Raw genomic sequence first — 15,995 nt, forward strand, 5'->3', positions numbered from 1 at the left:
GATGGAAGGCGAGATACCGTGCGCGGCTCACTTTTCCTCGGTGTCAGGACCCGGCATTTCTTCTGGCACACAGTTAGACTTCATTCCTCTCATCTTTGACAAAACCGCCTCTCCCTGGAAATATTCAAAGTTGCCCCGTGGCCACCTCAGCCACCTCAGCCACCCCTTCAGAGGTTCAGAGTGCTATGCAGACTTTTCACTAACGAGGGAAGAAGTTGGGGTTCCACTGGAACCTGTAAAAAAAAAAACGATGATTAAAAACCTGGGGAGAAGAGTCAAAGATTAGGTTAAAATTAGGATTCAAAATTAGCTATTAACCCGGGGCTTAGCTTAGATTATACAAGACACATTTTAAAGGGGCAGATACTTTCTAATAAGTTTAATTAATAACCGACATACTTTTCATGTGGATAAGTGCCTTTCTTATTGTATTAACACCTTATAATTGATTTACATTTTAAACAGTTGTAATTCTACCTAGTTCAAAGTGGTACCTCTGTATTCGTGAAGACATGTGCTAGAAGGACCCTGGTTATTAAGTCTTGACTTTGATCAGGAAGCCAGCTTTGAAATACATGTTTCATCGAGTCTTTTCAAGCTCTCTAGCACGCTCAAAAGTGTATATATTAAATCCAGATATCTCCCTCATTAAACTCTCATTTCCTAATAATGTGCAGCTTCTAGGCTTATTTGCCACCTTTGTTTTCCCTCTTCCTAAACACCCCATAAGTGCAGAGTAATCAAGCAAAAATGGAAATAACAGGATGCATTTAAAAAAAACATTGAGCCATTTTTGCGAATTTCTATCCTAACTAGCACCTTTGTGCTAAGTAGATGATCTAATCTATGGCAGCTGCTGACAGCGGCCACACATCATTTCTTGTTCAGTAAAGACGACTACTTCCTGTTTATTAAAATAGCGGGTGGCTGTGATAGAAACTAACAAAGACAGATAGCAAGCTGGAGTCCCAGGGCCTCCTCTAGCACAGAGGGACACTCCAAGGCTGTCGTCTCCCCTCATTCAGTTTTGAAAAACACAGTAGAACATAGATCATAGGTGTACTGCCTACACCATCTTGGGATCTGGTGATGTGAGCAAAAAAGAAAGGCCGTTTTATCTAGTGCTTGAGGAGCAGAGCTCACACTGGGATGTCCCCAACAAGCCATCTGTTTGCGGTTCACGGGATGGAGGCCAGCGAAGTAGGCTGGGGTGAGGAGGGCTGCTGATGGCTGGGCTTCTTGCTTCACAGGGCCTGGGGACTGATGAGGACTCCCTCATCGAGATCATCTGCTCGAGAACCAACCAGGAGCTGCAAGAGATTAACAGAGTGTATAAGGAAAGTGAGTAGCCTGTTTCCGAGCTCCACCCTCTTAACTTAGCGCAGGCGTGCATGCTCCTTCCTGTGCGAGCCCGAGTTCGTGAATCTGAAGACAAGGTTCACCGTCAGCTATTGTTCTCAGGAGCCATTCACCTTTCAGTTTGACAAGTTTCTCACCAAATCTGGAGCTTACCGATTAGTTAAGACAGTGAGTCCCAGGTATGCCCCTGCCTCTGCCTTCCCAGCACTGTGGTTTCAAGTACACACTTAGCACATTAGGCACAGTTATAGATGTTAGAGGCTAGTCCCCAAAGCTGCTGATTCTCTCCTTCTACTGTGAGGGGTCCGGTGGCTAGAACTCGGATCACCAGAGGTGGCTGTAAGCAGTTTACCTTACCAGCTTGAGAGACAATATTTTAGTTAGAAATGAGTTTTCTGATTAACGGCAGCCCGAGGACTCCCGGGCTTGACTTAGGCTTATTTGTCTGTTAGAGCTGACAGTCACCCTAGCTTTGATCTCGTGGGAGTAGACCCCCTTCTAGAGACTTCCTCCTCAGCTGGGGACTCAGGCACAGGACTATTTCCACACTAACACAACGATGCCTGCTATTTGAAACTTGGTGGGTGACAGATGGTTATAGTGGGTGGTTGGCTGTGCCAGTGGTGAACATCAAGATGTGTTTTCTCCTCAGTGTATAAGACCGATCTGGAGAAGGACATCATCTCTGACACATCTGGAGACTTCCGAAAGCTGATGGTCGCCCTTGCAAAGGTTGGTCTCTCTCCCTCCCTCCCTTTGCTTCCTTCCCCGGCAGGCACAGCTCCTTCTATACTGGGGAGGGAATTAACTAAATCCGTGTGCCTGCTCAGAAATTCTGCTACATTCCCGTTGCTGCAGAACTGTCATATTTGTTAATAGGATTTCTTATCCTGCAGAACCGTACGGACAACTGGACGCCGGGGCCAGGAGGTGGGGGGTGGGCAGCTTCCAAGCTCTGGCCTGGATTTCTGTGCTAACCTGCATGGAGTGACTTCAGAAAGGTCACTTGGCCTCTATCTGTGGCTACACCAGACCCATTAAAGTGACCTCACCCCTTTCATCTTTCACCTTTTGTGTGTGTGCACCCTCAAACCTGTCCTTCCTAGGTTTTTGGAATGCATGCAGGTCTTTGTAGGATCTTTGCTAACATTACCACATTAACCTGGATGTAAGGCATGTCTCTTGCGAATCTCTGGTTCTGGCTGGCATGCACCGGAACACCTGCCTGTCAAGGGAAGGGAATTCTCTCAGGGAGCCCTGTGGCAAACGGCTGAGGAGCACCACAGCCTGGTCCACTCACATCTCCATGACAATGCCGATTCTGTGACTCTCTGGTCTTCTTTGCCTCCATCTGGGCACCACAGACTCTGGGTCTCTTTAGAATCCATTGGCATGTGGCTTCCTTGACCAAAACCCATAGCCACTGCCCCCTTCCAGAAAGCCCCACAGCCTTCACCCTGGGCCTGTGCCCCTTCCTCTTCATCACTGTGATTTCGCCCTGCTGCTCTGTGATCTCTCTGGGCAGTGAATCAGTCACCCGTGAGCCTGGCCCACTTCTGCCTGTGTGTGCAGAATGCCCCTGCAACCGCCATACTGTGGGCCACATCCCAGCAGTCCTGGGCTCAGCTTACTGTCTACTTCAAGAGCCTTTCCCTTCATTTCACACCTTATCATCATGACATTCTCCATTTGAGGGAAGAGACCTAAATGGGCTCAGTTTCTCTGGGGCGTGGGTCACGGAATTCGGTAAGATGCTTACTCAGGCTTGGGTACCCAGGCTTGGCTAACAATGGTGGGATATAGTGTACCCACTTCCCTCCCTGACCATCTCCCTCTTCCTGGCCTTGTCTAGATTGACATGTGGAAAACTGCAATATTTGTGCAGGAACGAGGTTATGGCTCGCCTGGGTTGGAGAGGAAACACCTCCAGTTTTAGAATGCACTAAGAGCTAAGTCTAATGGCCCTTCTTGTTCCCCCCTACAGGGTAGACGAGCAGAGGATGGTTCAGTTATTGACTACGAGCTGATTGACCAGGATGCCCGGGTATGTACCAAGCTTCTTGGTTGAATTTTGCATGGCATGTGTATTTGGAGGGGGTTGTATCCCACACAACCATTTATTTATGTACAATGAATAACCTCAAAGTAACATTTGTTATCTCTCTGGGCTGACCAGACGATTCTGGCTCAGAGTCTCTCATGTGATTGTCCACAAGGTGTTGGTTAGGCTGTAATTACTGAGGGAGTGACTGGGCCAAAGGAATTTTCCCTGCGTGGCTCACGTGTGACTTACTGTTGGAAAGAGATGTTATCACTCCTCCACACAGGCCTCCACAGGCTGCTTAAATGTCCCTAACAACACTGCGGCTGCCTTCCCTAGAGCGAGTGATCCGAGAGGGATCCAGAAACCCTCAAGTTCCTATGATTCTGTCCCAAGTGTCATACACTCTTGTCATACTCTGATCATTAGGAGTGAGTCCATGAATCCAGCCCACAGCCATGGGAAGGGTAAAACTAAGTAATGTTCCTTCCAAGGGAGTAATGGGCCTTTTAAAGCCTCAACCCATCTGAGAATATGAAGTTTGTTTCCAGGAGCCATAGTTGTAATGCTGAGTTTAATTACCAGATCTGCACCCAGTTCCCACTGGCTCATTCGGGCTTTGAAGTGTTGGGCCCTGACCCTAAGCTACTAGGGAGGCTGGAGCAGATAGGGTAGGCACACCAGGGTAGGAAGGCTCCCTGCTCCACTCAGTGAGGACAGAGGAAAGTGGCAGGGTCCTGTGGCTTCCTCATAAAGCTAATTTAGATAGCTGTGAACTAGGTGTGCCTTATCCAGAGGGGTCAGTGGCTTTGTTATCTCGAAGCAAGTCATAATAACTGCAGACAAAATCATGCACCTCGGTTTTAAAACCTTATATAGTCTGGGGAATACATCAAGTATAAGAAAGGTTTTTAATAAATGCTAGAAATGGGCTTTGTAGTCTAGGGAGGTAGCTCAGTGTGACCCCGAGAAGCCAAAAGCTTGAGCACACCTGTTCTAAGTGGTACACTGTGGGTCACTTGTCTCTTGGAACGAGCTTTTGAGTAACGCTTGCTGTGTGGTTGTCGCTGCATCTCTCACAGGAGCTCTATGACGCTGGGGTGAAGAGGAAAGGAACCGACGTCCCCAAGTGGATCAGCATCATGACTGAGCGCAGTGTGTGCCACCTGCAGAAAGGTAGGAGGCTCTCAGGTGGCCAAGGCGGCAGTGAGGTGCAGATCTCTCAGAACAAGACTTATCCTCCGCTTGGCTCTTTCAGTTTCCTTCCTCACTGTGGATCCTTTGTTCCCAAATATGCTCAACATTTGATATGTTAGCTTGTTTCACTGTGTGTGTGTATATGTGTGTATGTGTGTGTGTTTGTGTATATATATATATATATGTGTGTGTGTATGTGTGTGTGTATGTGTATGTGTATGTGTGTGTGTATGTGTGTGTGTATGTGTGTGTGTGTGTATGTGTGTGTATGTATGTGTGTGTGTGTGTGTGTATGTGTGTGTGTTTGTGTATATATGTGTGTGTGTGTATGTGTGTGTGTGTGTGTATGTGTGTGTGTATGTATGTATGTGTGTGTGTGTGTATGTGTGTGCATGTTCATATGGGTGCATGTGTGCATGTGATAAACCTTAGGTGTTACACCTTTGGAACTGTTCACCCTGGGGTGGCTCTTTGTTTGGTTGGTTTGGTTCTTAGACTCATTGTCCTTGAGTTCAACAACTGGGCTAGACAGCCTGACAGCTGACATCCTCCTGCCTCAGCCTTCCCAGCACTGGGATTACACGCACACCGTCATGCTTGGCTTTTTTTGTTTGTTTTATTTTTTGAAACATGGGTTTGGGTTGGGGGGCGAGTAAACACAGGACCTCATGGTTGGTTGTAAGACAACATGTTGCCAACCAAGTCTTCTCCCTGGCCCTTCCTTCTTCCCTGTCTTGCCACAGGATCCTTTGCTCTTGCCTTGATTGTTGAAGTCCAGGACGTGACTTTATACTGTTTCCCATGACATCCATGTAGATGGATTCCAGTCAGAGAGCATAGAGATGGCCACATTCTGTGGCCTAGGCACAACCGTTAAGGACAGGAGCTAGACCTGGGTCCTCTGGCAAGACACGTACAAATCAGCTCTGGTCCACCAAGGTGATCACAACCCCTGGGATGCATCAGCGATCACCTTTGGTTGTTGGTTTTTTGTTTGATGCTGCTATTGTTTAATGGAAGCGTCTAATAATGTAGGTCGTCTGTGCAGCTCCGACTAGCACTTCTGACAGTATTTGTTGCTTTTCTTAGTGTTTGAAAGGTACAAGAGCTACAGCCCTTATGACATGCTGGAGAGCATCAAGAAAGAGGTCAAGGGAGACCTGGAGAATGCCTTCCTGAACCTGGGTGAGCAAGGGTGGCCTGTCCTCCCTGGCAGGCAGAGAGGACAGAAACAGGCATGGCAAATGGTTGTGTGTTTGCTTCAAGGGGACTTGAGAGATGTGGCTTTTCTGCATGTCTTGGAGAGTTTAGGATTCAAAAGTATGAAACAGGCTTGAGTTGGCAGGAAGGACTGAGTTGGCTGGAGAAGAGAAGGCAATAATGGGTGTCTTAGTCGGGGTTTCTATTCCTGCACAAGCATCATGACCAAGAAGCAAGTTGGGAGGAAAGGGTTAATCAGCTTACACTTCCAAATTGTTGTTCATCACCAGAGGAAGTCAGGACTGGAACTCAAGCAGGTCAGGAAGCAGGAGCTGATGCAGAGACCATGGAGGGATGTTGCTTACGCCATGGAGGGATGTCACTTACTGGCTTGCTTCCCCTGGCTTGCTCAGCCTGCTTTCTTATAGAACCCAGGTCTACCAGCCCAGGGATGGCTCCACCCACAATGGGCTGGGCCCTCCCCCTTGATCACTAGTTGAGAAAATGCCTTACAGCTGGATCTCATGGAGGCATTTCCTCAGCTGAGGCTCCTTTCTCTGTGATAACTCCAGCTTGTGTCAAGTTGACACAAAACCAGCCAGTACAACGGGAAAGTTTACATATACACTGGGTCGTCACTGACCTCTGTATCTCATGGTTAAAGATACCACAGTGGGGGGAACCTTCTGATTCACAAGATTCTGAGTTTTCCTTGGCCTTCTGCATCCATGGGTCAGGCCCATTCCGGTCAGTGTGTTAGGGCTTCATTGAAAGACAGACAAGCAGCCTTACCCATGACCTGTGTCTTCTTTCCACAGTCCAGTGCATACAGAACAAGCCTCTGTACTTTGCTGACCGGCTGTATGACTCCATGAAGGTAAGAGTTGCTGGCTCAGAGGCTCCAGTCCCACTGGGCTCCTCCTCTGTCTAGGCTCAAACTAAATCTTCTTCTTCTTCTTCTTCTTCTTTTTTTTTTTTTTTTGTTTTCTTTTTTTCTTGGACTTCACACAGTCTGTGAGTTGTTTCTGGGGCAGTGCGAGCCTCTGGGGTTAGCATCCCACTATCAGTGACTGCATATTATGTCTGTTCTTTTGTGAGTGGGTTATCTCACTCAGGATGATATTTTCTAGATGCAGCCATTTTCTTAAGAATTTGGTTAAGTCATTGTTTCTGGTGGCTGAGTAGTATTCCATTGTGTAAATGTACCACAATTTTTGTATCCATTCATCTACTGAAAGACATCTGGGTTCTTTCCAGCTTCTGGCTATTACAAATAGAGCTGCTATGAACATTGTGGTGCATGTATCTTTGTTGTATATTAAAGTGTCTCTGGGGTATATGCCCAGAAGTAGAATATCTGGGTCTTCAGGTAGTACTATGTCCAATTTTCTGAGGTATCGCCAGACTGATTTCCAGAGTGGTTGTATCAGTTTACAACCCCACCAACAGTGGAGAAGTGTTCCTCTTTCTCCGCAACCTCGCCAGCATCTGCTGTCATCTGAGTTTTGGATCTTGGCCAATCTGACTGGTGTGAGGTGGAATCTCAGGGTTGTTTTGATTTGCATTTCCCTGATGGCTAAGGATGTCGAGCACTTCCTCAGATGTTTCTCAGCCATTCAATATTTCTCAATTGAGAACATTTTGTTTAGCTCTGTACCCCATTTTTTAATAGGGTTGTTTGATTCTCTGGTGTCTAGCTTTTTGAGTTCTTTGTATACCTTGGATATTAGGCCTCTATCTGATGTGGTGTTGGTAAAGATCTTTTCCCATTCTGTTGGCTGCCGTTTTGTTTTCTTGACAATGTCCTTAGCCTTACAGAAACTTTACAATCTCATTAAGTCCCATTTGTTAATCTTTGACCTTAGAGCTTGAGCCATTGGTGTTTTTTTTTCAGAAAATTTTCTCCTGTGCCTATGTGTTCTAAGGTTTTCCCTACTTTCTCTTCTAATAATTTCAGTGTATCTGGTTTAATGTGGAGATCTTTGATCCACTTACACTTGAGCTTTGTACAAGGAGATAAGGAAGGGTCTATTTTCATTCTTTTGCATGCTGAGTGCCAGTTGGACCAGCACCATTTGTTGAATAGGCTGTCCTTTTTCCATGGAATGTTTACAGCTCCTTTGTCAAAAATCAGGTGACCATATACGTGAGGGCTCATTTCTGGATCTTCTATTCTATTCCATTGATCCACGTGCCTATTTCTGTACCAGTACCATGCAGTTTTCAGCACAATTGCCTTGTAATATAGCTTGAGGTCAGGGATAGTGATTCCCGCAGATGTTTTTTTGTTGTTGAGGATGGATTTCGCTATTCTAGGTCTTTTGTTATTCCTTATGAAATTGCACATTGATCTTTCCAACTCAATGAAGAACTGGGTTGGAATTTTGATGGGGATTGCATTGAATTTGTAGATTGCTTTTGGTAGGATGGCCATTTTTAAAAACTAAATCTTCTTGATTAGTGTTTAGAACAGTGGTTCTCAACCTTCCTGATGCTGTAGACCTTTGATACAGTTCCTCACATTGTGGTGACCCCCCCCCCCAACCATAAGATTATTTTGTTGCTACTTACCATTACGAATTATAAATATCGGATATGCAGGACACCTGACATGCAACCCAAAGGGGTTAAGACCCCCCAGGTTGATAACCACTGGTTTCGAGGACGGGTTCCATCTAGCTAGCTGAGATTGCATTTGGCAGGTGAGAAAGCACCATTCCATTTTCTCTCAGCTGTTTACATGTGTCCGATGCAGCTCCAGAATAAAATGTCACTGGTGGGAAAAGGTTAGGTGACAAGGAACAGTGTCTGATCCCTGCTGGGGGTTTCAGCGATGGCCTCCTGTTATTCCCAGGATAAAAACAAACAGGATGGGAGTGGCCACCAGCAGGTACTACACAACAGCTTGTCAGTCCCCTCCCCATCCCCCTAAAGTCCTGGCAAGGAAACCCTGCAGGGCTTCCATTTTTATCTTCTTGATAAAGAAGGAAGGCAGAGTTCCTGGAGCCAAGGCCAGCTTGCCATCACATTGCAGACGCACAGCTGGGTGTTTTTCCTGCATGAACTGCCCCAGACCAGCCCGGTTCCTGTCCTGCCAGGACTGTTCTGCTTTCCGGGTCGTTGGTTTCCTCTCTGGAGCACCTCCCTTGCCCGTGCTGACTCTTTGCCTGCTGTCCTTGGGTTCCTTGTCACAGATAATTTCCCTAGAGCAGGCTACTCCCCTGCATTCCCCAAAAGTCACAACAGGAGCATGCTGCCTCTCCTCTCGGCATCCCTAAGTGTCCACCAGCCTTTCGCTGCACATGCAAACTTGCAGGCTGCTGATCAGAAGCACGGAGCTGACTAGAGAGGTAGCTCAGTGGTTAAGAGCACATACTGCACCTCCAGAGGCTCTTTTACTTCTCAGCATCTATTTTGAATCATTCACAGGCGCCTGAAACTCCAGCTACAGGGGATCTGATGCCCTCTTCTGGCCTCTGTGTGCACCTACATGCACACCTATGGGCTCCTCCGTACACATACTGAAAACATTTTAGTCTTTACAAATGTAGATATGCTTGGAAGACGAAGGAGCTCATCTTTGCTAAGGAAACAGTCCCACTATTACATTTTTAAGTCTTGTACGATAACAGCATTAAGACCCACATAAGTCGAGCTGGAAAGATGGTGCAGGCATTAAGGAAGCTTGCTGCTCTTGTAGAGATCCTGTGTTTGGCTCCCAACTCTAGGTTGGACAGCTCATAACCATCTGAAACTCCAGCTTCAGGGGATCTGACACTTTTTCCGGATTCCAGAGGGCTCCCCTACACACACACACACACACACACACACACACACACACACACACACACACATTTTAAAAAGCAGAAATAAATAAATAAAAACCACACACACATATAAGAGCCAGAAAAAATGTGGTAGATGTTTTCATAATGATAACATTGTCAAGGAACTTAACTTTGACCATCAATTTGACTTTCAGGGCAAGGGGACTCGAGACAAGGTCTTGATTAGAATCATGATCTCTCGCAGTGAAGTGGACATGTTGAAAATCAGATCTGAATTCAAGAGGAAATATGGCAAGTCCCTGTACCACTTCATCCAGGTAAGGCCTGTGGCACTGATTTGGCTCTGCCAGGCATGGCGTGTGCGTGTGTGTATGTGTGTGTATATGTGTGTGTATGTGTGTGTATGTTTGTGTGTGTATGTATTGGTGTGTGTGTATGTGTGTTTGTGTGTATGTGTGTGTATATGTATGTGTGTTTGTGTGTGTATGTATGTGTATATGTATGTGTGTATGTGTACGTGTATATGTGTGTATATGTATGTGTGTTTATGTGTGTGTGTATGTGTGTATATATGTATGTGTGTATGTGTGTATGTGTGTTTTTGTGTGTGTTTATGTGTGTGCATGTGTGTATATGTATGTGTGCATGCGTGTATGTGTGTATGTATGTGTGTGTATGTGTGTGTATATGTGTGTATGTATGTGTGTGTGTATGTGTGTATGTGTGTATGTGTGTATGTATGTGTGTATGTGTGTGTGTATGTGTGTATGTGTGTATGTGTGTGTGTGTATGTGTGTATGTGTGTATGTGTGTGTATGTATGTGTGTATGTGTGTATGTGTGTATGTGTGTATGTATGTGTGTATGTGTGTGTGTGTATATATATATGTGTGTGTGTGTGTATATGTGTGTGTGTATGTGTGTATGTGTGTGTATGTGTGTATGTATGTGTGTATGTGTGTGTGTGTGTGTGTATATATGTGTGTGTGTGTATGTGTGTGTGTGTATGTGTGTATGTGTGTGTGTGTAGGGGGATCAGTGCAGCCATGTTTCTTAGAGTACACGATTAAAGCCAGGGACAACTAAGCTCTTAGAAATTATTTCTTCATTTCACTAGTTATGTTCATGCATCTTTACAATCCACAAAACTTCAAAGGAGAGCACAGGGAGGTTCCACTCTGACCTCTGCAGAAGGGTGCGGGTGCAGGAGAAAAGCAGGTGTGCTGCAGAAGCCTCTGCAGGACCTGCAGTGTGGGATTGACCCTCTCAGTCATGGAGGAAGAAATACCATTTCCCACTGTGCTTCAGAGGGCAGGACCCTGGTCTGGGCACACACCAAGGCTGTGGTGGCTGCTGTGGAGTCTGTTCTTTTTCTTCCCTGACACTGCAATCGGTTTTCTTCTTTCTGGCCACTGTAGCAAGACACCAAGGGCGACTACCAGAAGGCGCTGCTGTACCTGTGCGGCGGCGACGACTGAAGGGCAGTGGATGGACCGGAAGTGGTCCTACCTGTGCCCCAACCTAACGTTCTAGAGTCAGCTCCCGCTAATGGACCCCTGCGCGCCTCCCTGTGAAGATGATCTTAGAGCTGCCGACCCAGCCCCCATCTTAGCTGCCTCTGCCTGGCTTTCCCCATTCTCTCCCTTATGCCAAAGAAATGAACATTCCAGGGAGTTGGACGTACTGTATGTGATGTGAGACACTCTTACGTCCTGTGTCGTGAATAAACCATTTTTACTTTAGAAACAAGAATGCCTTTGCTTTCAAGCCATTGTTCGGAAAGCAGGCGTACTTGGGATTTGACTGTTCACCCAGGGAGGTTGCCCCTAGAGGAAGTTCTGAGCTCTTCCCTATAGATGTGCTTTTCCTTTTAAAAGAACGAGTGAATTTAAATTATATACAGTTCAAATTTTAATTCCTAGGCAAGGACTGTAGCTCTCATCTGGGTCTGTGTGTACTTTTCCTTGAGAACAACAAATGTTTTGTTCAGCAAGATAAACACCAACACCACACCAAAGAAACGACTCCATCCGTGTTTAACCTGGTGAACAAGTGAGCTTGTTTAGAGTTGCTTAAGAGGACCTGGGTAGAGGGTTATCGTAAAGCATGGAAAACTTCGCCACGGAGAAAATGTCCCCGCCCCGCCCCGCCCAGCCACAATGTCTTATGCACCCTCAGGTGGGGGTAGGGTGGGCAATACACTTCTTCCCACACTCATGAAGTACATTAATGACGTGTGTACCCTGGGGGAGGAGTCTTACAAGCCCCTCCCTGTTTTGTGCTGGACTAATTCTGAGCGGGTATCACAGCTACTGAGATCTCAAGTGGACGGAGGTCCCACCACGTTTGGAAGACAGTGTCCTATAACACACGCATACATGGCCCTCGAACCACAGGGGGAAAAAAAATCACTGCTACCGTCACTCCGTCTATATTTCTTAAGCTCCACTTCCGGTGGGAAAGGAGCACCTGCCCTCTAATGGAAGGTTCTTTTGGCTCACTCCACATGCCGATAGGAGAGAAGGCCAGGGGCACGGTCCCAGGGACACTTCTGCAGGTAAAGCAGATGAAAGTGAGGATCTGAGGTAACCACAAACTGGGGAGAAGTCTGAGGTAGGATGGGATATTTCATGTTTTCTTTGATCGTTGTGGTGGGTTTGCAGGTTTGGTTTTAGGGTTTTGTTACCTTTAAAAGATTTATCTTTATTTTTAATTACATGTGTGTGCATGTGTGTGTGTGTACACACGTGTGCACATGAGTGCAGGTACCTAAAGTGACCACGAGAGGGCATCGGATCCCCTGTACTGGAGTTACAGGCAGTTGTGAGGGACGGCTCACACACAGGCACTAGAAACTAGAAACACCAGTCCCTTTGATTAATTTCTTTGCTTATTTATGTATTTTATAGAGTCTCAAGTAGCCTTATGTGGCCTCGAACTCTTTATGTAACAGAGGGTAACTTTCTGCCTCTAATTCCCAGAATTACAGAATTACAGGCATGTGCCCCCATGGCTGGAGATTAAACCCAGGATTCATACCTGCTAGCGGGCACTCTGCTACTAGCTAAATCCCTGGCCTGGATTCTGTAGCCAATGTTGCAAATGTTTCTGGAAGTCATTAGACTTACAAAATAAATTGCAGCCAATTCCAACCTCGAGAGCCTGCCTGCCAGTGAGTCAGGCTACAGCAAGCATGCTCAGATTGCCGGCTAGGCTGCCCAGCGTGGATGCGGAATCCCGGAAGGAAGGAAACAGCTTTATGGAGAGGACTGAGGTAGATGAGAGTGAGGAGGAAACATTTGTTGCGGGGCCCTAAAGATCCCTGCGGCTCATCCATTGATAGGCAGGCTGTTCATGCAATTGGTTAAAGGTTTAACTGCAGCCTAATAAATTCTACTGCCACTTGATAAAGTCAGTGACTCAAGAGGCCAGGTGACAGAAAAACAGGCCTTATTCAGTTGGCCAGAGAGTGGAAGAATGGGAGAAGGGCACAACAGATGGAGCCCCAGGAAGGACTTACAGGGGAAATAGTGACTATTCATGGCTGCCCTTCCCTGGCATTAGTCAGGGTCCTCTAGATTCTAGAGAGAAGTTCTCAACCTGTGGGTCCAGAGCTTTTTTTTGGGCGGGGTTGTCATCAAATGATCCTTCACAGGGGTTGCATATCAGATATCTATACATTAGATATTTACATCATGATTCATAATAGTGGCAGAATCGCCATCATGAAGTAGCAACAAAGTAGTTTTATGGTTGGGGGTCGGACACCAGAACATGAAGAAGGATGTTTAGGAATCACAAGCATTGGGAAGGTTGAGAACCACTGGTCTAGAGGAAAGGAACTGATTGAATGCATTTATATCAAAACAAAATAAGATTTATTAAAACAGCTTACAATAGGGTCAAAATAGTCCACACCTGTCTCACACCCGAAAGATCCAAAACTTGGTAGTTGCTCAATCTACATGACTCAGCAGCCCCAATATGGCACTAAAGGTCTGGAGGGTTCCTGGAGAGCTGCTGGTCATTAATTGGAAGTCTGGAAAAACTGGCTTGGGATCTCCTCCTCCACCACCATCACCACCACCACCACCATCACCACCACTACCACCACCACCACCATCACCGCCACCACTACCACCACCACTCCTACCACCACACCCACCACCACCATCACCACCACCATCACCATCACCACCACCACCACCACCACCACCATCACCGCCACCACTACCACCACCACTCCTATCACCACACCCACCACCACACCCACCACCACCACCATTACCATCATCACCACCATCACCACCATCACCACCACCACCACTACCATCATCACCACCATCACCACCACCACCACCATCACCACCACCACCACCACCACTACCATCATCACCACCATCACCACCACCATCACCACCACCACCACCACCACAACCACTACCAAAATCACCACCATCACCACCATCACCATCACCACCACCACCATCACCACCACCACCACCACCACCACCATCACTGCCACCACTACCACCACCACTCCTACCACCACACCCACCACCACCAGCAGCAGCATTAGGGCAAACTAACTCCACAAAGGCCAACAGCACAAAGCTGATAACCTTCCTTCTCCCATACCCTTTTTGTTCTGGGCTGCTACAGAAGGTGCTGCCCATCCGGACCTTCTCACATCCATTAAAGCAATCAAGAGAATCTTCCACCAATTCCAACATGTCAACCTGATATAGACAACTCCTAAATTGACACTCCTGTGCAGTCGAGTCGAAGTAGCGGCAAGTTGACATTTAAAACAGGGATCAAACCCAGAGTTTCGTGTGTGGTAAGCAAACATTCTACCACTGAACCACAGAGCTACCCACCAAGTTCTCTCCCTAAGTCCTTAGTGCTACGGCTTCGTGTCCCTGTCCCTGTCATGGCTTTGAGCTTTCACTCATGGACACTTGTAGGTGTCTACAGCCCAAAGATTAAGACAAGACAGACAGATGCAAAGACAAATGTCAGAAGCATCTTCCTCGTGTTCCTGTCACCTACGGGACTGCGGCAGGTCTCAGTGAGAGTCCCTGTAGAGTAGCCTAGGTACTTGTCATTGGTGGATTTCTAACATTTATTTCTAAGCTTTATACACGTATATATCTTATGTTGAACACACTCTTTCTCATGCTTCTTCTTGTTCCCTATTGATTCCCCTTACGCCCTAAAAAGTGTTACATCTACTTTAGTTTAATACACACAGACACACACAAAGACAGGGACACACACAGAGACACACATGTCCTTTTTTGTGTGTGAATGTATAAAAATCTAGGAGTCACAAATGAGTGAAAACCATCAACGTTTGGATGAAACAATGTGACATTTGTCTTCTCTGCACCTGGCTAGGTTCACTTAATTACTTAATCTCTGTTTGTATCCTCTTTCCTGCAAACAACATAACTCAAGAACAGGTCACTGTGTCCGAAAACCACATTCCCTTATTCATTCCCCTATTGCTGGACACCTAGGTTATTGTCACACTTTTCCTCAGTGTGACTAACTAGTGCCGATGTATGTCTCTGGACAACATTGACTTGAGGTCTTTGAGGTGAATGCACTGGAGTGTCATAGCTGGGGTATTGTTAATATTTATGAGGCAGCTTCCTATTGTCTTTCATGGGGACTCTGGACTAGTTTACAATCCTACCATCCCAGAGAAGTGAGTTTTGAGTGAACCAAATGCAAATAAAGTGCGTTTATTTAGACTTGGCTTTGACAACACAGTTGTAATGCAATGGGAGTGACCCCACTCCTCTGTCTGGCCCTCCCTAGGGTCCCTGGTCTCTGGCAGGTCCTTGCATGAATGGGATGTGTGAGATAAGCATGTGTGCTTTCATATCACCTGTGCTCATACATGTGATTGCCCTGGGTGTAGGCTGCTGGTCCCCGGGTTCTGCTGACGGCAGTTTATATCATTATCATCCCCAAGCAGAAGGAGGGGCCCCTCTGGAGTCCCTCACTGCACTCTCCTACCAGAGACACCTGCCTGCCAAAGGTTGTGTGCAATAGTCTGCAGGGCTTAGCCATGCACAGGACTGTGTGTGAGATGAACCCGGGACAGAAGTGGGAGTTAGAAAACCCGGAGATTTAACTCAGTTAAAGCAATGGCGGCCGCAGCAGCGTTGAGCAAGTTGAACATGGCTGTGAGCTGACCGCATTGCTACAATGACCCTTGGGCAGACTTGAGATAAAATTCAGCTGGAGTGTGGCTCCTGGGTCGTGTATGGCCCACAATGCACCATAATGCGACTAAGATATACTAATAAAGGGTTGCTCGAAACTAGGCTGTTCGGTCAAATAATCTCCCAGCGCATTAGAATCAGTGCTCCGGACCCCCACATCCACTCATCTGTGTGC

General features: G+C 46.7%; 1 protein-coding gene across 1 annotated transcript in view; it reads left to right on the forward strand.

Moving 5' to 3' along the window:
• The window catches only part of ANXA2 (annexin A2), a 36,250-nt gene extending 24,804 nt beyond the window's left edge, over positions 1 to 11,446 (forward strand). The window contains exons 6-13 of the mRNA XM_080934008.1: positions 1,251 to 1,341; positions 2,012 to 2,091; positions 3,344 to 3,403; positions 4,483 to 4,576; positions 5,687 to 5,782; positions 6,616 to 6,674; positions 9,780 to 9,902; positions 11,003 to 11,446. Coding sequence (XP_080790134.1) covers positions 1,251 to 1,341; positions 2,012 to 2,091; positions 3,344 to 3,403; positions 4,483 to 4,576; positions 5,687 to 5,782; positions 6,616 to 6,674; positions 9,780 to 9,902; positions 11,003 to 11,062 — 663 coding nt within the window. The 3' untranslated portion in view covers positions 11,063 to 11,446. The remainder of the gene's footprint in view (positions 1 to 1,250; positions 1,342 to 2,011; positions 2,092 to 3,343; positions 3,404 to 4,482; positions 4,577 to 5,686; positions 5,783 to 6,615; positions 6,675 to 9,779; positions 9,903 to 11,002) is intronic.
• The last annotated feature ends 4,549 nt before the right edge of the window (positions 11,447 to 15,995 follow it).

The sequence above is a fragment of the Micromys minutus genome, assembly GCF_963924665.1.
Source record: "Micromys minutus genome assembly, chromosome: 21".
Classification (NCBI taxonomy): Eukaryota; Metazoa; Chordata; class Mammalia; order Rodentia; family Muridae; genus Micromys; species Micromys minutus.